The sequence below is a fragment of the Rana temporaria genome, chromosome 1 (assembly GCF_905171775.1).
Source record: "Rana temporaria chromosome 1, aRanTem1.1, whole genome shotgun sequence".
NCBI lineage: Eukaryota > Metazoa > Chordata > Amphibia > Anura > Ranidae > Rana > Rana temporaria.
Window position 1 is genome coordinate 105,111,892 of NC_053489.1, and position 25,204 is coordinate 105,137,095.

A 25,204-nucleotide genomic window follows, 5' to 3' on the forward strand; every position below is an offset into this window, starting at 1 on the left:
TCTAATCTCTGAAACCGAATAGACACAAGAGACCTGCTCTTGTCTGACCACCCTTTAAGACACTAGCACAATGGCACTGGATGGGATTATACTGGGCTGGCCAAAAGTTTGTTTCCCAGTGTCCAATATTCTTGTAGGGGTCAGTATAACCTGAAGGTCAAAACTTTGTGTCCCCCAATAAATAGGCATAAATGGAAATACTGTGCATGATCTGGGCAGATTGTTTTTAAAGAAGTGAGCACAACTATGACTTTAAGCAGAAAATTAAAACTTCAAGTCCTGACAGCCTGCTAAATAGAATGAGATGTGGTACAGTGAAAAATCACACTGTCACAAATGAGAAAAACGTTACCTTATTTTTGGACTACTGTGTTTGAAGAACTGCAAAAACTTTGGAATCATAACATTAAGTGGCCTTTCCAATACATCACTGTCTAAAATTTCAGCTGAGTCTTCACAGATTTTCTGAAGGGCTCCAAAAGCTCCCTGAGGTCATGAAAAGAAAAAAAAAAAAGTTAAAGCACTACATTGCATTATTTTGTAAAGGAAAATAAACAAAATGTATTTTATGCAAATCAGAAAGCTTGGGAATTTCTACCAGTAAACAATACATCTCACATTAACACAGAGCTGAACAATTCTTTGTCACCAGGTCACCATGGCGACCTAAAAAAAATCCTGTCAACTACACTGAGAACACACCCGAAGTTGTACTCCTCTCATTCATCTTCAGAATCATAAGTCCCTGGACTGCAAGGCACTCAGTTTAGAGCAAAGTTTCCGTAAGAGGTCTTGCTGATTTCCATTCACCACTGGCTGCACCCTTAATGCTGAGAGATTTGGTTTTATGCTGACTTTTTCAGAATGTTATGAGGCTGAGTGATAGGGCCAGGCCTTTTGGCTGGGACCAGAGGAATTTTTGGATTCCTGGCCAGAGGGCTGGCCATCGTATTGCACGATGGTCACTTTTTACTCTTCCTCATCCTCCTTCTCCCCCAACTTTCTTTTTATTTATCTCCGTGTGCGTCACTTATGTATTTTTGTGTTTGGTGTCACGTTTTAGTAGGGTGTAGGTCTTCGGGACAGCCCTGAACGTCTTGGGAGTGGGTGGACATGGCCTTCTGGCTTAGTTCGCCTGCTCTCATGGGGCCTCCTTTCGGGGGAGCTCCACCTAGTACTTGGGTGGGTTCTGTTTCGGCAGACCCTCAAAAGAAAGGGGTGCACCTGGCTTTGGCTGGAGTTTTTGGGTGTGTTTCACACACCATGGGCTTTTAACCACTTAAGACCCGGACCAAAATGCAGCTAAAGGACCTTGCCCCTTTTTGCGATTCGGCACTGCGTCGCTTTAACTGACAATTGCGCGGTCGTGCAACGTGGCTCCCAAACAAAATTGGCGTCCTTTTTTTCCCCACAAATAGAGCTTTCTTTTGGTGGTATTTGATCACCTCTGCGGGGTTTTTTTTCCCGCTATAAACAAAAATAGAGCGACAATTTTGAAAAAAATGCAATATTTTTCACTTTTTGCTATAATAAATATCCCCCAAAAATATCTAAAACAAACTTTTTTTACTCAGTTTAGGCCGATACGTATTCTTCTACCTATTTTTGGTAAAAAAAAATTAAAACGCAATAAGCGTTTATCGGTTGGTTTGCACCAAATTTATAGCGTTTACAAAATAGGGGATAGTTTTATTGCATTTTTATAAAAAAAATATTTTTTACTACTAATGGCGGCGATCAGCGATTTTTTTCGTGACTGCGACATTGTGGCGGACACTTCGGACAATTTTGACACATTTTTGGGACCATTGTCATTTTCACAGCAAAAAATGCATTTAAAATGCATTGTTTATTGTGAAAATGACAGTTGCAGTTTGGGAGTTAACCACAAGGGGGCGCTGATGGGGTTGTGTGTTCCCTGAAGTGTGTTTACAACTGTAGGGGGGGGGGGGTGGCTGTAGGTGTGACATCATCGATTGTGTCCCTCTATAAAAAGGGATGACACGATCAATGCTGCCGTCACAGTGAAGAACGGGGAAGCCGTGTTTACACACGGCTCTCCCCGTTCTTCAGCTCCGGGGACCGATCGCGGGTCTACACGCCGATCGGGTCCGCTGGTCCCGGAGCTTCGGACCGGGTCGCGGGAGAGCGACCTACGGCTGGGTACTAGTACAGGACGTACCTGTACGTACATGTGCCCAGCCATGCCATTCTGCCAACGTATATGTGCAGGAGGCGGTCCTTAAGTGGTTAAAAAAATAAATAAAAAATAGCGGTCAGCTCATGCCTGCAGTGTCCTCTTCTTGCAAGTGGACCTGAGCCATGCAGTGACACACTGCTGACAGGTAATGAGCGCTGGCCACAGGGTCAAGTCCTAAAGTTCCAGACACATGAAGAATCACTTGGTGATGCATCAGGAATTGAGATTGACACATAAGAGTTCATTGAAGCATTATATTCAATGATCCGGTTTGTCATTTTGTGCTTTTCATATTGTATTCATGATTTGTTTTCTTTTTGTTTACGGATTGAGTTTGGAGCCCACATAATGTGTCATTAGCAAAACTGCATTGTAGAGCTTATGTGGTAGGATATCTGCATATACTGTATAGATTGTGAGAACATAATTTTCTGTTAGCAGGCACCTACACAATTAGCAAATCATATTTAATAAAATGTTTACTTAATATCGGTTTACACGGGTGGCACGGGATTGAAAATTTAGATTAACCTTGGTCATGCTGCCTTTACCCTCCTCACGATTCCTCAGCTGCAGGCATCATCCCGGTACCGTTTTTTAGAGCAAGAGCGGTTGGCTATTCAGGAAGATTCGCTTAGATGAGCTATGAGTGGTCACCTTAACACATGTTTTCCAAGTGTCCAAGACATTAACAATTGGATTAGCTATCTCTAATGTTTACAAGCTTGGGTTGAGAGTTAGAACAACGATGGTAGCTTTCACACCAAACAAGAAGTTTGAACTGGTTTCAAGTGAAGAGATATACCCATCGTGGGGTAGTTTTTAGTGGACACTAATGTTGACTCTAGCTGTCCTAAAAACAATGGATGATGTTGACCAAGAAGAGTCCTAAGAAAAATTTGTTTACACAGCTGGGCTATTATCCTGTCTTCATTAAGAGACAGTCTAAAGTCCGATCTTCACAAACCAAGACATGAATACAATTTGACTTGCATTATAAATACACATGATATTAAAAGTAAGAATATATGTTGACATGGAATAAATGAAAAATAATGCTTAGATTATCAATGACATCTTAGGTCAGAGGGAAAAATTTGACTATAGCATCTGTTGATTTAGAGAATTTGTTAGAATGAAGAAATATATGAATATATATATGAATATGAGTTTAAATAGAAGTGTTATAGAAGCTAACCAACATTATGAAAGATGTCAAATTGTGATCATAAAAAGGATATGAATTAACCTGTACTTGGAGTAACACATATTCATCGAACACATATCAAAATGATTCATGTATCCACAATAATAATTTTGTGTAGATTGAGAGATATAATCTGTGCACGTTTAGAAAAAAAATGTTTTCAAAGATATACATTTATACAGGAATATAGAAGCATGTTATGTAGGAATCGAAAGTATACTAATTGTATTTTATGAAATATAGTTACCAGAATGTTCTATATATATATATATATATATATATATATATATATATATATATATATATATATATATATATATATATATCAACCCAGAATAATTTTACGTAAACCGATAATCTCACAATAAAGGAGAGACACCTGGTGGTTGAAAGTGATATTACTTGAGGATCTCAAAGTCCAGAGCACAGTTAATCATTAAGTGGTCAGCCAATAGAAACCAGACACTTCTTCACAGTAACTCCCATGTGTGCAACCAACCTATGAGATAAGGACACATACCGGTTGGGCAGAACTTAGTATAACTTTATAGTCTTATTGTCTGGAGGGGTACAAAAATGGAGGAAAATTAGATGAGAGGGATCAATGAAAAACGATCACTGAAGGAAAGGAGAGACCCATGGTGGGATGACTCAGGACTGACTCAGACAGGGAGGAGCACACTAGCACCATGCATTAAGACATATTCTTATCCCAAGAAAATCCATAGAAAGCCACTGCAGCCAGCTTAACTCTGGTCACTTGCCAGTAGGAAATAGCCATTTTGAAATGGGTAATTATGTCATTTTTGATTTTATCTTGAATCTATTGTTCTCAAAAATATTGAAGTATTGATGTGTTCTCTAAAATATTGAAGTATTGAATATCTTGCAATTATGATTAATCATAAATCAATAACTGGTAGATTTTTCTCTAAAGTGTACATTTTATTATATTTTTACATAGTTCCAATTTTATTGACAAAACAAACGTCCAATGTATTTTACATTGTTAACCACTTACTTACCTGCAGTATAGTAACGGTTGAGCGTGTGAAATAGACGTTCTGTTTCATTGTCATTAACACAAGGTTATTGAAACCACATTGAGAATTTATCATGGCACAAATGTCAAGTGTACTGCATGCCCATTTTGGGGGTATTTTTATTGATTTTCAAGTCGTTCATGTAACGCAATTGGTATTTTAATTTCATGTAAATATTCATATTTTTGTCGACCAATAAATGTAGCTATTTTGTATGATCATACGTCTCCGTGAATAGGTTTCATATTATAGACTCTCTCATATAGATTGACTTGCATTCAAAAATATCTTCATTAAAAAAGAAATCTAAATAAATACTGTGCGGGTAAAAATGACCTTTAAAAAAGCACAACAGACAGCAATAAAATTGATAAATTAACAAAAAAATAAAAATTAATTAGAAAAAAATAAATTTAAAGCACCCCCGTGAGCTCGCGCAGCAAAGAAAGCGTGCACGCAAGTCGGGCCCGCATATGTAAAACGGTGTTCAAATCACACGAGGTATCGCCGCGATCATTAGAGCAAGCGCAATAATTCTAGCACTAGACCTCCTCTAACTCTAACCTGGTAAAAGTATTTTATCTTTATTTTTTAAAGCGCCGCCTATGGAGATTTTTAGGTACTGTAGTTTGTCGCCATTCCACAAGTGTGCGCAATTTCAAAGCATGACATGTTGGGTATCCATTTACTCGGTGTAACAGCTTTCACACAATACCAAAAAATTGGGCCAACTTTACGGTTTCGTTTTTTTTTCAAAGAATTTATTGAAAAATCAGACATACAGAAAAAAATATGCTTTGCTCTCGCATGGTTAAAATCTGTTGTTTTTTTCCTTGTGGAGTTGCATGTGGAGCTCTTGTTTGACGAGAGATATCGTAGGGGAGGAAGAGAAAGTCCAGTTTTTCATAATTGCTCTCCTTGCTGCAAAGAGGGTGATGAGGATCCATTCTTTGTGTTAACGGTCAGAGTTAGAAGACCAGGTTAAAAGTTGCTTGTCCCAGTAGACAAAAATCAGAAGTAGGGGGTCCTTGGGGAGGTGCAACAGGGTGACTCTCCTAATGAAAGAAACGACTTGCTGCCAGAAAGAAGAGATGAATTAACGGACCAGAAGCGATGAGTTAAAGTAGGTTTCGGCTGGTTACAAAGCGGACAAAGAGTAGACAGGGGGTTAGTTTTGTCCTTGAGGAAGGGAATGTACGCACAATGTAATATTTTCATCTAAGTTTCTCTCCAGTGTTCACAGGGTATCAGCTTGGTGACTTTGATGTATCCTTGTAAGAGTTTGTCAGTTAATTCGGATGCTGGCTACACGCACCCCAAGCTTAGAAGGAAAGTTTAAGGAAAAAAAAAAAAAAACTTACATTTTAAATGCCCATCAATGCAGCCTTATCAGAGTCCATGTGCAGCCTTATCAGAGTCCATCTGCACCTTGCCCAAAATTGCAGCATTATGCATTTTTCAATTTAGCACCTCAGCCGAACTATACAGAGCCGGATTTCCTGTGTATTCGGCTTCTCTCGGCGGGACAGGGCGTGACTGCGACACACTTCCACCTGCAGGGGGCGGGCATGTGCCACCAGCAGGCTGCTTCTGCAGGTGCTGAGCACGCAATGTCCCCCGGTTTCTTTTTTTTTTTTTTTAATTATTTAGGCCAACTCGCATATTGAAGAAAGAGAAAAATAGCTTATTACATTAACTTGCTATTATGGCACTAAATTATTTACACCCCCCCCCCCCCCCTTGGCTCCCAGGAATCTCAAACTTATCCCTCAGGATACTAGAACACTCTCTAGCATTTATCAATCATAAATAATATGTGATTTCCTCAAGGAAATGACCATATAAGAAGAGGCTATAGTTTTCGTGCTACTACATATGGCTTGTTAATAGCATAACCTAACTCTCTCTGCATAGCTCCAAGTTTTTTTATAATCTCTCCATTTTTCCCATTTCTCCCTATGTTCACCGATCATCTCTAGATGACTGACCTTTAACTCTTCCAGCCTATACGTTTCCTCCACTTCGTCTATCCAGTTCCAGACGTGTGGACTTTCCGTCTCCTGCCACTTTTTGGGTATAAGTTTCTTAGCGGCATATAGAAGATGAGGAAGTAAAGACTGCTTATATTTTTTTTTTCCCTCTTGGCTGCAATGAAAGAGCACGACCCAAGGGTCTCTCTTTAAATCTTCGCCCGTAATAACCTTGATTTGACTCAAAATTATGTCCCAGTAGGTTTGTATTTTTGGGCATAACCACCAAAGGTGGGCCATCGTGCCTCTTTCTGAACAGCCCCGCCAACACTCTGCGGTCTGATCCGCTTTATATTTGTTTGCTTTATCCGGGGTGATATACCACCCTGAGATATACGAACTGCTGAAACAAATTACAAGTGTATCGATTGCGGATGCATGGGTAAGGTGCATAATCCTCTTAAAACAATTTGTCCCTCTTGTGATTCCTAACTCTCTTTCCCATTTACCTATAAAGGGTGTTTCACTCCGTAAACCTATCTTTACCAGTAACTCATATAATTTAGTGATAGTGCCCTTTGAATTCTTAGTTTTGCAAATCTTCTCAAGTGGGGTTAGCTCCGCCTCCGTCCGTAATGGGCGGGGGAGGTGCCGCACAAAGTGGTGCAACTGAGAATAATGCCACCTATCTAGATTCCAAAATTCCGTTTTGGATCTCAAATCTTCATAGGTCATTATTTCTCCATCTTTAATAATATCCCCTAAGTGAACAGTGTCTACCTTAATCCAATTCCCTCCAATTTTATTTTCGCCTGGTGCAAAATAAGAATTTTCTTTTAAGTTCATTAATGGGGAATTAAATTTCCCCTCTAATTGTGTCAGGGTCCTGTCCCACATTCTTAAAGTGTCCCGTGTTAAATCTTGTGTTTTGTGATCTAGTGCTCTGTGTTGTGCAGGGATCCAAATAATATTATTCAAATATTTACTTGTTGATGCTTTCTCAATTTGCACCCACCTTTTGTCCCTCCTATCCCGTGCCCATTCTATGGCACGTGATAAGACCGCTGCCTTATAATAGCTTTTAATATCCGGAACTGCCAGACCGCCGAGTGGCTTTCCCTGTTTTAAGGTGGAGAGGGATATTCTGTGCTTCTTATTTTTCCAGACATAGTTTAGTAACAGGGCATTGAGAATTCTCAAAAATTGCTGAGGGAGGGCTATGGGAACTAATAGAAATTTATAAAGAATTTTTGGGACAACAACCATCTTCAGCATATTAATACGTCCTATCCATGATATGGGTTTATTTACCGTTCTTTTTAATTCGCTCTTGATCTCATTTAATAAGGGAACGTAGTTTATTTTATACATCTTCTGGGCTGTGTTGGCCAATTTGACACCTAGGTACTTAAGTTCTTTGGTCCAGGGAAACGCACAGATCTCCTTGACACGTCCCACCTCCTTTTTGTTTAAATTGATATTCAGAATCTCAGATTTAGTTACATTAATTTTAAAGTTTGAAAAGGCACCGTATTGTTGCAACACTTCAGAGAGCTTAGGAATAGAATTAGCCGGATTGGTCAGGTAGAACAAAATGTCATCGGCAAAAGCCGATAATTTACGTTCCTCTCCTTCTACTCTAACTCCGTTGATGTCAGGGTCGTTACGAATTGTAGACAGCAGAGGCTCTAAAGAAAGAATGAAAAGAAGAGGGGACAGGGGACATCCCTGCCTTGTCCCATTTTTCATCTCAAAGGAATCAGATAATGTTCCATTGATTTTTATTTTTGCAGTGGGATGGTGATAGAGTGTTTTAATCCAGCGGGACATCCTGTTTCCTAATCCCATAACTTTTAGAGTCTCCATCATGAGCCCCCAGTCTACCCTGTCAAAAGCTTTTTCAGCATCGACTGACAGAAATAGACCTGGGGGCTCATTCTGCCTTATGGACTGCTGCAAGAGGATTGCCCTTAGGCTGTTATCTTTGCCCTCTCTGTTGGGCACAAAGCCTACCTGGTCGGGGTGAACCAAGGCGTGCATAACCCCTTTCAGTCGCCCCGCAAGAATCTTAGCAAAAAGCTTGGTATCTGTATTTAGCAGAGAGATAGGTCTGTAAGCCGAACAGAGAGAACTATCTTTCCCTTCCTTCAAAATTATTGCGACCACTGCCGCAGTGGCTTCCCTGCTGATTTCGAATTCAGACCCGAGCCCATTGAAATATTTGCACATCCACGGTATCAAGATGTTGCTATATCTCTTATAATACAGGGAGGAAAACCCATCCGGTCCCGGACTTTTTCCGCCAGTAGTGGTGTTTAGAGCTACTTTTATTTCTTCTTCGGTTATGGGGCGGTCCATATTTAAGCTATCCATCTCCTCTAATCTGGGAAGTCCTGCCCTGTCTAGGAAGTCTCGGATCTTCCCCTCTTTTTCCCCTGCCTGGCACCTTGGGTTTTTTAATGTATAAAGTTCCTCGTAATAATTTTTGAATGAATCCGCAATTTCTCTGGTTGCATAAACCATTTTCCCGTCTTTCCTTTTGATTTTTTCGATGTAGTTTCTAGCTTTCTTTTTTTGAGCCATTTTAGCTAAGAGCTTGCTTGGTTTGTTACCCCATAGGTATCTCTCTTTGGAGATACAGTTAAGTTTATTTCTCGCTTCCTGTTCCATAATCTCCTTGAGAGCATCTCTCTTAATAATTAAATTTAGATATGTTTCTTTTAATCCCTGCTCTTTATGTTCACGTTCTAGAATCTCTATATCTTTAATCAGGATGTTTGCATTACTTTTTATCTCTTTTTTTTTTTTTGGCTCCCTCCGCAATTAGAATTCCTCTAATGTACGCTTTGTGTGTCTCCCAAAGGGTTGCGCTGTTTATCCCTTCTGTATCATTGATATGAAAGAATTGTTTCAATTCCGCCTCCACCCTACTTGCCCCTCCTTCGTCTCGTATCAGACTATCATCTAGACGCCACACCGGCCTCTGTCTCTTTTGTGTAGAGAGTTTGATTTTCATAGAAATTGGTGCATGATCTGACACCGTCATAATTCCTATGTCCGTCTCTGTTATAGAGTCCAGCAACCTATGGTCCGCCAAGATGTAGTCGATTCTGGAGTATGTTCCGTGGGGGGTAGAGTAAAACGTGAAATCGTGAGCTTTTGGATGAAAAATCCGCCATACATCAACTAGTTGGTGGTCATGAATCTTCTGTTTAATTCTTTGTAGAAGCCCGTTTCTTGTCTCCCTCCCACGGAACGTACTGTCTTCTTTCGGATCCAAAACAAAATTAAAGTCGCCCATCAGAATAGTGTATCCCTTTGCGAAATCATTTAACTTTCCCAGAATTTTCCCTAAGTATTGGGTTTGGTGAACATTTGGGGCGTATATATTTGCTAAGGTATAAACAATGTTGTCAATCCTTACCCTTAGGAATAAAAATCTCCCTTCTGGGTCTGTCATCCTTGCCTCTAAGGTGAATCCAAACCCCCTTGTGAACCCGATTGCCACGCCCCTAGCACGTTTCGAGATAGAATCACCATAGAACCAGGTGGGGTATGCTGGAGAAAAAAGCTTGATATTCGCGTCTATGGTTAAATGGGATTCCTGAACAAATACTACATCCGCTCTAAGTTGTTCGATCTCTGCAAGGACCTTAAGTCTTTTAACGGCGGAATTTAATCCCTTAACATTATAGGATAAAAATTTTACTTCTGTCATTATTCTATAACTAGATCATTTCGTGCTAAACTGTCCCTGAGATTCCTTGGGAGCCAAATTCCTTATTCCCTTCACCTTTACCACCCCCGCACCCTCCTCCCCCCTCCCTCCGTGGCCAATACATTCCACCTCACCTTCCCCCTCCCCCCTCCCCCCCCCTTGCCCAGGCCTATACATCGCCTCTGAACCGTAGGGATCCTTGGTACCCCCTACCCGTCGGTTCTTATGGATGAGGTGGAGCACCCCTGCGCCCCTCCCACCCATCTTCCCCAGGACTTTCCCGGGGACTTGATCTTATATGGGTGGGGTAACAGATCTGCCCTCCCCGTTCCCTTCCCTAGTCATCCCCTCCCCCCCCTTGCCCCCCGCAGCGCCCGGGAGCACCTCCAGGTTCCACCCCGAGGGCCAGGCAATTTTCCGCTAACTATTCAACCCATCCGGGTAAGTCCACAGCAGGCATATCCAATTTGCGGCAGAACACTGCCAGGTCCTCGGGAAATATTAATTTTGCTGACACCCCTTCTTTATGGCCTATCAGACAAGCCGGGAAGCCCCATTTGTAATTTATGTTATGCAGACGCATCTGCTCCAATAAGGGTTTTTGGAGTCTTCTTCTGGCCAGGGTTTCCCATGCCAAATCCGTGAAGATCTGAATCTCCGTGCCTGCATAGGATAAGGGAGGCTTTCTTCTCAGTTTTAGCCAGATCTCCTCTTTATGTTCGAAATGTCTGAACCTAGCAATGATGTCCCTGTGCCAATTTCCTCCTTCCTCCCTGATCTTCCCCACACGGTGGACCCGTTCCAATTTAAGGGGACCTTCCGTGCCGTTATCCAGGAGGGGGAGAAACAGATCATTGAGGATTTTTCTCAAGTCTTCACCCTTCTCCTCCTTGATTGATCGTATTCTTAAGTTTTGCCTTCTATTACGGTTCTCTTGATCTTCTAATCGGTATTGCAGCCATCTCTGGTTTTGTTTCATAGTCAAGTGTTGGTTTTTTAATTCGCTAAGATCAAGGTCCTGCTTTTCTATTCTTTTCTCGACTTCCTCTACTCGTTCTAATATATGAAATAGGTCGGTTCTTAATGTGCTAATTTCCTCTCTTATTACGTTCTCCACCCTCTTTAACATTACGTCCATTTCCCCCATGGTGGGGACATGGGAGCCCAGGCTGGGGTCATCCATTTGGTTAGATACGTGTTCAGATTCTGTTGAAATATCGGCAATTGGGGATGGCAATCCCCCCACTCCCTTTTTAGTAATCCCAGTTTTTTCAACTTTTTTTGTCGGACCTGGGCTCTTTGAGCTCCCGTCCGGGGTCATATAGTGTCTGATCGTACTCACGGAAGAAGTCTCTTTGGGGATTTTCGGGGCAGCCCCCCTTGTTGACTTGTTCATATTGTATTTCTTTGTCGTTCGGATACGTTTCCCCAGTTTGAGCAGAGAGGGGCAGGCCTCCACCCCCCCTTCTCTTTTTTTTTAATTTTTTTCCTTTTTTTCCCTCCTTTTGACGCTGTATTTTTTTCAAAGCTTACTGAGACGCAAGTTGTGAGTACTAGGGGGGGATATTGGTTGTTTCTGAAAAACGAAAAGAATTCTGACACCCAGTATTTCCAGAGATTTTTAAAAGTTTCCGTGAACTGCCCAGAACGTTAGGGTGGGTGCATACAAAAAGAGTTGCGTACACACTGATTTGAAGGGGTTTTCACCCTCGAATCCGTTAGAAACCGTCTTTGGGGAAGTTCCCCTTTGAGGATCCTGAGATTCTTTTAACGGCGACAAGCCGGGGGTGGGTATTGTGTTTCCGTGTCCCTTTTGTATAAATATATATATGTTATTTTATTTTATTTTCTTTCCCTCCTTTCCACCTTCTTTCCTCTTGGGGTACAGAAAGACTTTAGGTAGAGTGGGCCTGCTACACGCTATGCCCTCTATCGACCTCTGCTCGCCCAGCAGAAAAACTAGGTTAGGCCAGGGGTGGTGGCTGCAACTCTAGTGTTCCCCTGATGCTCCGGTCCGGCCCTCCAGTGAATTAACCTAGACCTGCGGAGGTGGGAATAGTGTCTCTTATAGGACTGGTACCTTTCAACCTGTACCTCAGGGGTTTTTTTTTTTGGTTTTATTTTCCCGCAGCATATATGATCTTTAGAAGTTATAGTCCGTAAAAGCTTAAGCTCCTGATGTGACACATTAGCACTATTACCCCTTTAAATATATATATATATATATTTTTTTTATTTTTTTTCCCAATAGCCGGTCGAGGTAGGTAAGGCCCTTTGTGAGCAGCCGTCCAATATTTATCACCTGTAGACCCAAGCAATGCCCCCTAGAGACCCATCGACAAACAACAATTGATAGAGGCAAGTACGGTGGAGCGGGGGTATCTCGTGCTTTTCCACCCCTCCCCCTCCAGTCGGTATCAGTGTAAGTATCCACCAGGTATGAGACTAGAATCAAGAAGACCATAGGTGCTTGACCAAGTTAGAAGGATATGAGGAGTAAAGAAAAAGTAAAACTTTCACATGTCCACTTATGACACATAGAGTATTGCAAATAAGGTATGAGAACTCCGCTTTCTTACCCAGTCTTCACTTTTTAGCACCAGATCACAAGGTCCACATACTGCTACAAATCCGTTTTGTGACATGGAGAAAAGGGTTAATATTACCTCATGCCGATTCTCTGGATGTGCTTCTCTGTTTTTTTCCACCTGGTGCTGTGATGGTCTGGAATCTATGTGAGCAAAGCGGGGGGGGGGGCGGGCAGCCAGCCGGCTCACCGCAGCTGGAAGCTTCCCAGCTGATCCACCGCACTTGTCACCTGCCGCCGGGGGCGTGCGAGGGGGGTCGGAGGACGAGGGGCTCTCGGAGATCAACGGGGGCTGATGTTGGCTGCGGGGTGAGCGGACTAACTGCTCGGCGGACTTCCTCGCCACATCTCGTCCGTCCTCACTGGAGCTCCGCCGGGTCTAGATCCCTCCATCTCCCGCAGCCGTGTCCAGGTCGAATCCGTCGCGCGGGCAGCTCCTCCCTCCGACGTGCGTGCTTCACGTGCACCACGTCATCGACCACCCGTTTTCTATACAGCTGGCCTCTTACTATAGCAAAACATGCAGAATAAGCAGTTCAATTTAATGCCACGGGATTACGATCCTTTAACACTAACATAACATTGGGGATAACTCATTAACCACCATTGTAAACCCACTTAAAAAAAAAAAAAAACTAACACCTGCAAGACAAAGGCATAATGAGCTAGTACGTGGGGGATCAGAGGCCCCCGCTGCGGTGCCCGACACAGCACCGGCTGGCGACGTCATCCCAGAGTTTCTTCCGGGTATTGTGGCTCCGGCGCTGCGATTGGCCAGAGCCTCGGGAGCCAGCAGTCGCGGCATGCCCTCCTTTAAAAACGGCACAATCGCCGTTTCTAAAGTGCGCCTGCGCCACTGTCTACGGCATGTGCGCCATAGACATCGGCGCAAGTATATTGTAAATATCTCCTAAACCATGTAGGTTTAGGAGATATTTCCTGCACCTACAGGTATGCCTAAATCTAGGCTTATATGTAGGTAAAAGTGGTTGTACAGGGTGTAAAACCACTTTAGGGACCGAGCCTCTTTCTAAGATTTGGTGTTTACAAGTTAAAACGTTTTTTGCTAGAATTTTTGTTAGAACTCTCAAACAATATTATATATATATATATATATATATATATATATATATATATATATATATATATATATATATATATATATATATATATATATATATATATATATATATATATTGTTTGAGAGTTCTAACAAAACTCTTTTTTTCCAAAAAAGTGCACTTGTAAGACCGCTGCGCAAATACAGTGTGGCAAAAAGTATATATATATATATATATATATATATATATATATATATATATATATATATATATATATATATATATATATATATTTTTATTCTAACACCCTAGAGAATAAAATGGCGATCGTTGCAATACTTTTTGCCACACTGTATTTGCGCAGCGGTCTTACAAGTGCACTTTTTTGGAAAAAAAAAATAACAGTAAAGTTAGTCCAATTTTTTTTTTAGATTGTGAAACAATGTTACGCCGAGTACATTGATACCCAACATGTCACGCTTTAAAGTTACGCCCGCTCGTGGAATAGCAACAAACTTTTACCCTTAAAAATCTCCATAGGCGACATTTTAAATATTCTACAGGTTGCATGTTTTGAGTTACAGTTAAAAAAAATAAAAAAATTATATATATATATAAATTTGTGTGTGTCATTCTATTAAAAAAATAGATTTTGTCCCTTTTAGAACTATGGGCGGAAGTGACGTTTTGACATCAATAGAGACGGGTGGGGGCCATCTTTCCCTCACGCGTCACAATACCCCGGCAGAGAGAGGATCCGATCGCCTCCGCAGCTGCCGACGGCACCGGTAAGCGGCGGAGGTCACGGGTGAGCGGTGGGCCCCTCTCCCGCCGGCGATAAAAGTGGTCACACGGCATATCCGCCACAGAGACCACTTTGATCTAGTAGCGGACCGCCCGCTGAAGAGGATACCAGAGTTATGGTAGATAGCATACCATAATGGTATACCTCTTCAAACAGCCGACGTATTCCTGCGGCGGGCAGTCCAAGTGGTTAAGCTGCAAGTTACTTTAACTGCAGTCATTTTATTACATCAACAAGCAATGCTTTCTTTAAAGCAGAACTCCAGGCAAAGATTTAAATAGGAATTCAATACATTTAATATTAGTACCTAAACTTCTTGATGTCAGCCTCCTGTAATCCCCTGCACAGCAGCACTTACAAAAAAAGATAGGCAGCAGAATAAGTGTGAGCTCTACAGCATTGCACAATGCTCGTTAGCTTAATGAGGATGCTAACAAAGGGAAAACATGAATTACCTCATCAGTAACATGCTGATACTTCACTGCTCAATCAGCAGACTGGAGCATGAGGGATGGCAAAGTAAAAGTCGCATTACTTTCCTTTTGTCCAATTTCAGATGGGCAAGTACAAATACTGTAGCATGAGAGGAGAAAGCGTGTAGAACTGTGCACGGAGAGAAGGGAATTTATGAAAACTGGAGAAAACAGAAGCTGTGCCTGGCAACTAATCAGCTTCTAAATTGAGCTTGTTCATTTAGGGCCCCATGCACACGAGACGCTGTTAAACGCGTGTTCAGAGGCAGTTGGACACTTTTTTCAACTTCCCCTGAACACATTCAATGTTATGCTTCAGTACCTGTCACCGAGAATGTGTTTCTAGCACGACAGCATCGCGCGGATTCTCGGCGACATGCTGGAATAGAAAAAGCATATTCCAGCGAGCGCGTCATAGAAGCGACGGGGATCAGAGACTTGGATTCCCGCCAATTCTACCCACAGCAAAAGGTATGAATCATGAGGGGGAACCCCCCTACGCCCCCTCCTCCTGAGCCGTACCAGGCCACAGGCCCTCAACATGGGGGGGGGGGGGGTTGGGTGCTCTGGGGCAGGGGGGTGCACTGCGGCCCTCCCACCCCAGAGCACCCTGTCCCCATGTTGATAAGGACAGGGCCTCTTCCCGACAACCCTGGCCATTGGGAGCCCCCAGATACCAGCCCCCCACCCTAGGTAAATGAATATGGGGTACATCGTACCCCTACCCATTCACCTGGAGGCAAAGTGTAAAAGAAAGTAAACGCACGACACAGGGTTTTTAAAGTAATTTATTAGTCAGCTCCGGGGCCCCCCCTCTCTTTAGCTCTTTTACGAGAGGGGGGGCCTTCTTCTTCGACGTCTGCGGGGGGGGGGGGGGGGTTGGTGGGTTGGTTTTCACCACCGTCTGGTTCTCTTCCGCTCTCATCTTCTCCGCTCTCTGCTGTCGTCTCGGCGCTCCCCGCTGCTTCTTCTCCCACTCGCTCTCCGGTGCCTTCTCCTTCAGGGCTGGCCGCCGCTATCTTCGTGTTAGCTCAATTACTCTTATGATGTCACAGTCCCATCATGCTCTGGTACCTACCCACGTGGGTAGGTACCAGAGCATGATGGGACTTTGACATCATAAGAGTCCTATATAAATCGGTGCGAGCCGCGCACCGGCATTACAGCAGGAAGAAGCGTTGCGTCAACATCGGAAGAAGAGAAGAAGGCAAAAGGCGTCAACATCGGAAGAAGAGAAGAAGGCAAAAGACGGCAAAGAAGAGCCGGCTGCGCCGCCACTAGTAATTAAGCCAACACGAAGATAGCGGCGGCCAGCCCTGAAGGAGAAGGCACCGGAGAGCGAGCGGGAGAAGAAGCGGGGAGCGCCGAGACGACAGTGGAGAGCGGAAGAGAACCAGACGGTGGTGAAGACCAACACACCAAACCCCCCCCCCCCACAGACGTCGAAGAAGAAGGCCCCCCCTCGTAAAAGAGCTAAAGAAGAGAGGGGGGGCCCCGGAGCTGACTAATAAATTGCTTTAAAAACCCTGTGTCGTGCGTTTACTTTCTTTTACACTTTGCCTCCAGGTGAATGGGTAGGGGTACGATGTACCCCATATTCATTCACCTAGGGTGGGGGGCCGGTATCTGGGGGTCCCCTTATTAAAGGGGGCTCCCAGATTTCGATAAGCCCCCCCCGCCCGCAGACCCCGACAACCAACGGCCAGTGTTGTCGGGAAGAGACCCTGTCCTTATCAACATGGGGACAAGGTGCTCTGGGGTGGGGGGGGAGCCGCAGTGCGCCCCCCCTGCCCCAGAGCACCCAACCCCCCATGTTGAGGGCATGCGGCCTGGTATGGCTCAGGAGGGGGGGGCGGGCGGCGTGCTTTGGATAGGGGTCTGGTATGGATTGTGGGGGGACCCCCACGCTGTTTTTTCGGCGTAGGGTGGTTCTCTTTACAATCCATACCAGACCCAAGGGCCTGGTATGCCCCTGGGGGGGGAACCCATGCCGGTTTTTTATTTAAAATTTGGCGTTGAGTTCCCCCTCATGATTCATGCCTTTTGCCGCGGGTAGAATTGGCGGGAATCCAAGTCGGATCCCCGTCGCTTCTATGACGGAATTTCCCCATCGCGGCAAGCCGACTGGTCAATCTCGCCGAGAAAGGGAGCGAGATTGACACAATATCGCGGTCACCCACTGTATGTGTCCATGCACACAGTCTCGTTTATTGCCGTTTTTAGGCAGTTGTGTTTAACCTCGTTTTTCCAGAAGCAAAGAAATGGGTTCAGACGCAAACGTTTTCCAAGCTTTAGACACAAAACGCAGCACCATTGTTTTGCCCCAATTTAGTTTAGAAGGGTTTTTAAAGGGGACTTATTTTTTTACATTAGAAATCTCAAAAATGATGGCAAATAACGAAAAACCATAAAATTATATATATATATATATATATATATATATATATATATATATATATATATATATATATATATATATAAAAACGAATTGCTTGCATTGCGGACAATCCACAACTTGTGGCAGGTGACGTGACAAGTGGACAATTCAAATCTTGTGGCAAGTGGACAATCCACAACTTGTGGCAGGTGTCGTGGCAAGTGGACATTCCACAATTTGTGGCAGGTGACGTGGCCAGGTGACATGGCAAGTGAACATTCCACAACTTGTGGCAAGTGACGTGTCCAGGTGACGTGGCAGGTGATGTGGCCAGGTGACGTGGCCAGTGGACAATCCACAACTTGTGGCAGGTGAAAGAGTAATTGGATCTAAGGTTCCTAAACCAAAGAGCCAAGAAGAAAAGGGGGGACCAGTAGGACTATTGCGGTACAGATACAAAAATGAAGATAGAAGTATACATTTAAAACAAAAGATATATTTTTATTAAAGCATGAAACAAGACAAAAATACAAAATTAAAATGGTGATAACCGCATGCAACACCACTATAGAGGTCCCCAAAAGGGGACCACCACAATATGTTGGAGGTTATAGTGGTCTTGACTAGTTTCGCGGTATACACCACTTCATCAGAAGCACATCTAAAAAGATCCCGCCAGGTGAGAACAGCGGGCGTGACCAGAGTCCCGTGCGGTAGCCATGGGGGACGCGTGTGTGGAAGGACCTACTTATCTTAATAGTGAGACAAGTGATGATAGATCTGGGGGTCCCGGGAACAGGAGCCCAATTATAGCACATGTTGGGGTGCATATGAATTCAGTGAAGAATGAAGGGATGAATATATGTGAAAATGAAGGGGACCACTTAAGGTCCCAGGGCAGCATCAGGGTAATGGTGCTAGCCAGTGGTGCTGTCGGCTAGATAGAGCCACGACGGTCCCAGGAGCCAGCGTTGTGGCAGGCAAGGTGGCCAGGTGACGTAGCCAGATGACATGGCCAGGTGACGTAGCCAGATGACATGGCCAGGTGACGTGGCAAGTGGACAATCCACAACTTGCGGCAGGTGATGTGGATTGTCCACTTGCCACATCACCTGCCACAAGTTGTGGATTGTACACTTGCCATGTCACCTGGCCACATCACCTGCCACAAGTTGTGGATTGTCCACTTGCCACGTCACTTGACCACGTCACCTGCTACAAGTTGTGGATTGTCCACTTGCCACATCACCTGGCCACAACTTGTGACAATCCACAACTTGTGGTAGATGACGTGGCCAGGTGACGTTGCAAGTGGACAATCCAAAACTTGTGGCAGGTGATGTGGCCAGGTGACGTGGCCAGTGGACAATCCACAACTTGTGGCAGGTGACGTGGCCAGTGGACAATCCGCAGCTTGTGGCAGGTGACACGCTAAATACAAGTACACTGCTGCTCTCTCAGCTGCTACTCACTATGGTCTCACAAAATGGCTTAAATGGTTAAATAATACTGTTTTTTGAGCTTAGGGAGGGTCTTATGATGTTTAACTAAATGCTTATAAACGCAAACGCAGTAAAACCCTGAGAAAATCGCAGCAAAACTAGCGTTTCTAAAGCCGGTTTTGACCTTTAAAAACATGTGTTCAGCAGAGTTTGCACCGGCGTCCCGTGTGCATGGGGTCTAAAGTGTTTGTTATACCAACATTTCTCAAATAACTTTTTATTGAAAAGAAAAGATTGCTTACAGAGACATATAATACAGCATAAGGAGATAAGGCACACATCTGCCTGTGTTATTCAGGCAGTGATTAATGTGGACCGTCTTCACGTTCCTAGACAATAGCTAGCACAGAGCTGAGGTCGAGGATGCCATATCATAGTAATATATATAAGTACACTGCAAAACTTTAAGCATGGGGGAAGTCACAAGGGTACTCCCAATAGGAGGAAGAAAGAAATAAGAAACAGGAAAGAAATAAAATGAAGGGTAGAGAGAGAAGAGGGAAAGGTCATCGAGTTAGCTCATTTACCTGGTCACGGCGGGTCCTCCCGAAGGCGCCATGGCCACCAGACAATGTCGTGGGCCTCCAATCTGTCCTGTATCCTGGCAGTCATTCTCTCCATCAGCTCCACATCCACAGCGTGCAAGGCCTCTGGGTCAGTGGGAGAGCGTGTTTTCCAATTTAGGGCTATAAGACAGCGGGCAGCTGTGAGGATATGACGTGTTAACTTTCTATAAGGCATGGAGGTTCTCAGGGGAGATAGGCCCAATAGAAAGAATTTGGGGGACATCGGGACCTGCGTGTCCAGAAGGCGGCTTAACAGCTGCTGTATTTCGGTCCAGTAGGGGATGATCATCTGGAGACTCCAGTAAATGTGAAATGTCGCGATAGGTGCCTGCTGTACCATGTACTTGTATTAAAAAGTATCCGGCTCTCTTTGTATTGCTTCTTTTGTGTGACATCCCTGGTGTTCTTGCTATTCCCTCTGCTTTCCTATTAAAAACGGACCACCCTAATGCCTGGTACACACGATGAGATTATCGTACGAATGATCGTTTTTGCATGCTAATCTCAGATCAAACCTGAATTCTTGTACGACAGAATAAAAATTTGGAAGTGATGTCATGTGTTGTAGTGTATTTATTGCATTTTTGAACAACAATTGTACTGATTAAAAATGAAAATCTTACGATTTGGCATTATACAAAAAAAGTGCATGTCCGATCAAATAAGCGGATGAACTGTCTTGATCGCTCTAAAAAGCTCTGTACAAACGATCAGATTAAGCAGCAGAACACACCTTGCTCAGTTCTCTAGCCATGCTGGGAACTCAGCCTGCTCTCCTCCAATGATCAGACTTGTCCTGACACGCTCCCCCACTGCGTAGCCATTCACTGGGAAGCTCAGTGTACTGTTGCGCGCCCCCCCCCCCCCCCCAGCTCTTATGCAGCCGATAACAGAGGGAATGTAATCACTTATAAAAAAATAAAAAAAAGGGAATAAAAGATATATATTTTTTTTATATCTGTACACAAATGTTTTGCCTTTCATTTCAATTTTAAATCGAATGGGTTGTTTTACAAGGTGATCGTTTACAATCACATCTCACATTCACTTAAATGGACTGCCATATGTTGTGCAAAGAAACTTGTGTACTTTTTTTGGGCGATTCTGCCAAGTGCGCTTTTGACGTGTGTTAATTGATGAAAAACCAAACTGCGCTAGGTGTGCCATTAAGAATGAACGGCACCCAAACACATGTTGCACTTTTCCCACGATTTGGAATCGCACGTAGAATCAACGATTCCGCCCATGTTTCCAAATCAATAGGTGTAAGTGGAGCCTAAAGCTTTGAAAATGAAAGACAGACTCTTCTTAGTTGCCAGGCACAGGCGCTTCAGATTTGATAATATTCCCCCAGAGGATGTTTGCAACCACAAAGTAAAGTAGAACATTGCTTATGAGATACACAATTGAAAACACGATATGCTATTTTTCTGGAGTTCTACTTTATCTAATGAAAGCCTATTTCTAAATAATCAGTATGAATCTTCTAGAAGACATTAGTATTTTAACATACATTTATAATTGACTTTTACAATGAAAACACTAAAACCAATCAAATGCATGGGGCAAATGCAAAAGATACTTGCTGTAAAAACATCAGTGAACAGAAAAACATTTCACAAGCACTACGGGGAATCTTTAAATATTCTTACTTCACATGTGTTATAATCCTCCGAGTCCAACAGACTACACAACTTTGGCAGCAGCTCTGGCCAATTCTGCAACTCTCCTTTTGAGGCAATAGTTGTGATTAAGATTCCTAAAAAACAAAAACAAATAAAAAACAGATACGCAAGAATTAGTAAACAATGGCCTTCACACATATCAATATAACCTTAAGAGCCGGTTCACACTGGGGCGACTCGTCAGGCGACTCAGCCACCTGACAAGTCGCATCCCATTCCAATAGGAGCGACGCAAGTCGCTCCGACTTAGAAAAAGGTTCTTGTACGACTTTGGGGGCGACTCGCATTGACTTTCAAACAGAAGTCATTTTGCAAGTCGCCTCTAAAGTCTTCTTCAGGACGCCTTGTCGAGTCGCCCCCCAAGTCATGCCGCCCCAGTGTGAACCGGCTCTTACACTTTCTTCAGCTGGGCCAAGACAAATTATTTCTTTGGGGAGGAACTGCTTTTTAAAAGTCTGAAAGGCAAAAAGGATGTAGAGAGCTACTCTTCTATGGTAATTATTTTTGATGATCCAAAATAGGATAAAAAAAAAACACCAAAACAAATGCAAGTAGTATAGGGTTGCTGGAGAGACACCGATGATTTGTTTTTAAACCAGCTGTCAAGACTCAAAAAAATATAGTCCACTTAGCTTTTCGATGCTTATAGGAATTTGAAAAGCATGTAGTCAAAAATAAAAGCTTTAGAAGGAAAATAACACTCAATAGGAAAAATGGGTGTTTTTTTTTTTTTATTTGTACGGATCAACTACATTTGTCGGCTTGGTACTTAAAAAAGGCTGCTTTGCCTCAGTTCTTAGTGCTCTTCTAATGTGTTTGTTTTCTTCTCTACAGTTTGTATGTACCCTGGCACATGTCTGCATCTCCAGCTATATAACTGCGTTGCAGATTTTTGTGGAGATCTCCAGGCATCTCAAACTCTTTCTTTGGACCATGTATGCCGCTACTTTCAAGGACCAAGTACTCTGGAAGCAGTTCTTTCTTGCTTTCTAGGGATCTTTTTCACCTATTCTGAGGGAGTGTAATTTTCCCGTTCCATGTCAAGCCTGAAGGCATTTCAAACATTTTATAATTAACCTTATATGTGGGGTCTGTCATGTATGGCTTACCTGCCATGTCTTTACATTAAAACAGACTACCCTTATCTTGCCTCACAGGGTAGTCATGCTGTGAGATTCCATCCTTCTCTTCCAGCTGGATGGGTGGCAATGTTCTCTTTTTTTAGTGCATCTGCCCTCAAGTCACTCCCCTGCCTGAGTCCATCCTCCCAAAGAGGTCTGGGTTCTTGAGTATATATACACACACACACACACACACACACCATCTAGCATTTGTCCTTTTCAAAAGTTGCTGGGCCATGGTGGCTGTTTGCAGCTGAAGCCTGTAACAGCAGAGGCTCAATGTGCTTCTGCTGTCAACTGTTCATTATGGTCAGCTGACCCTTGTTTTATCTTGTGGCCCGTTACTACTGATGTAGCTATTTTGTAACCCATTCTTCAAATAGGTAATTTCAATGTACCTGTTAATTCTACATCTTGGGGTACGATGTAAGATGCAACCCCTCTTTTCTGTGTAATCTTTTTATTGTTTTTTTTGGGGGGGGGGCATCATCACAGGGTACATTGGGTGGGAGGGTCAAGGTGAATCTTTCACCAGTGGACAAACCTTAAAGGTAGTGGCATGCAACCCATAGTCTACAAATTAATTCTGTGTCATGTATTGTACTCCAAAGTACAAAATGTACAGGTACATCAAAATTCCTATTGTCTGCACTCATTGTAAAATCAGTTTCTTGGAGTCCACTGCCGCAAGTCCCACCCCTCTTCATTTATCACTTTTTGTTCTGTTTTGCTACAAAACAACTCAGGCATGTTTGTATTGGGAGAGGCCTTTGACCTTAGGGTTATATCCTTATATCCGCTTCCTTCCAGGAGAGTTAGGCAGAAAAAAAGCACTTTAAGTGTTAACACTTTCCTCAGTGCAGCTCGTCCCAGGGGGCGTGGTTCCCCGGGTATAACCCACACCCTGCTCTAGCAGCCTCAGTTCATAACAAGCAGTACAAACAAAAGGAGGGGTGGGTGCTGTGTCCGTCCATGAACTCAGAGAAAAGGATTTTACGGTGAGTACAAAAATCCTATTTTCTCTTCCGTTTATGGACGGACACAGCAGCCTTTGACCTTAGGGACGTCCCCAAGCAGAGTCAAAAAAATTGAGGGGTGGGAAAACAACACAGCAAACCAGGTTACACCCCAAACAAAACCGGAGTTACTCAACGGAGGAACTTCAACCTTAAACTGCCGCCTGTAACACCTTGCGGCCGAAGGAGGCATCAGAAGATGCACTCACATCCACCTTGTAAACCTTTGAAAAAATGTGGACCGACGACCAAGTCGCTGCCTCACACACCTGTAACACAAAGGCTTGATGTCGGAAAGCCCAAGAGGCACCGATCGCCATGGTCGAATGCGCTGTAACCTGAAAGGGAGGCGCCCGCCCCTTTAGGGCATAGGCCTGAAGCACAACCTGTCTGATCCACCTATAAATAGTGGCCGACGAGACCGCCAGGCCTCTTTAAGGACCAGCCACCGACACGAACAGCGAGTCCGACTTCCGGAACAGAGCAATAGCAGACAAGTACACTCGTAGGGCCCGAACCACATCCAGGGAATGTAAAGTGGCCTCCTCCTGTTTTTTCGGCTGAGGACATAAGGATGGAAGAACAATGTCCTCATTAAAGTGAAAAGCCAAAACAACATTTGGGAGAAAAGATGGCTGAGCCGCAGCACCACCTTATCCCTATGGATGACCAAGTAGGGAGCCTTGCAAGACAAGGTCGCCAGTTCAGACACCCGTCTGATCGAGATAATTGCTACCAGAAAAAACACCTTTTGTGACAGAGTCAACAAGGGGATCTTCCGAATGTCCTCAAAGGGAGCATCCCGAAGCACCGAAAGGACTAAATACAAGTCCCATGGGGGTAGCGGATGGTGCACTGGAGGGGCCACATGCCAGACCCCCCGTACAAACGTACGCACCAAAGAGTGTGACGCCAAGGGTCGCTGATAGCAAACAGCCAGAGCTGAAATCTGACTCTTAACCGTACTTAAGGCGAGAGCCTGATCCACTCCCCGCTGTAAAAACGGCAGAATCCTGGACACCACATATGTACGAGGGTGCCATTAAATCTCCTCACACAGAGATGTAGGCCTTCCACGTACGATGGAAAATCCTACGCGACGTAGACTTCCGTGCACGCAGCATGGTAGAGACCACCGAGCCCGATAGGCCTCGGTCTTTCAGTTCCTGGCTCACAACAGCCACAACGTTTAAGCCAGCGACTGTAAAGCAGGGTGGAAGATCGGACCCTGCGACAGAAGATCTACTCTCAGGGGTAGACACCAGGGGGCGCCTGCCACCAGACGCACCAGGTCCACAGACCAGGAGCGGCGCGGCCAATCTGGGGCGATCAGGATTGTCGGAATCCCTGCGGCTTCCACTCTGCGCAGCAAGCGAGGAAGAAGCCTCAGAGGAGGGAAGGCGTAGAATAGGCGATAGCAACCCCAAGGTGCCACCAACGCGTCCGCCCACGGGTCCCTTGACCTGGCCACGAAACGTGGCACCTTCCGATTGAGACGGGAAGCTAGAAGGTCCACGTCTGGAGTGCCCACTTTTGGCACAGACTCCGAGACACCTCCGGGTGGAGTGACCACTCTCCTTGGTCTAGTGTTTGGCGACTTAGGAAGTCGGCTTGCCAATTCTGTACACCCGGAATGTACACGGCCGACAGAGCCGGAACGGACCTCTCGGCCCACCGAAGGATGTGCCCGACGTCCATCGCTGCAGCTGAACTCCGTGTGCCCCCCTGACGATTGACGTACGCCACGGCCGTGGCGTTGACGGACTGGATCCTGACCGGTCGGCCCTGCAGATCCAGGGACCACCTGGCAAGGCACAGCATGATTGCTCGGAGCTTCAGTATATTGATTGGCAGGCGGAACTCCTCCTGAGTC

At 44.2% G+C, this 25,204-nt stretch overlaps 1 protein-coding gene across 2 annotated transcripts in view; it reads right to left on the reverse strand.

The window, feature by feature from the left end:
* The window catches only part of TNPO1 (transportin 1), a 230,386-nt gene that overhangs the window by 151,791 nt on the left and 53,391 nt on the right, over positions 1-25,204 (reverse strand). For both annotated transcript variants that reach the window (XM_040341460.1, XM_040341459.1), the window contains exons 4-5: positions 21,162-21,268; positions 353-486 (exon numbers count right to left, since the gene is read on the reverse strand). In XM_040341460.1, the coding sequence (XP_040197394.1) occupies positions 353-486; positions 21,162-21,268 (241 nt within the window). The remainder of the gene's footprint in view (positions 1-352; positions 487-21,161; positions 21,269-25,204) is intronic.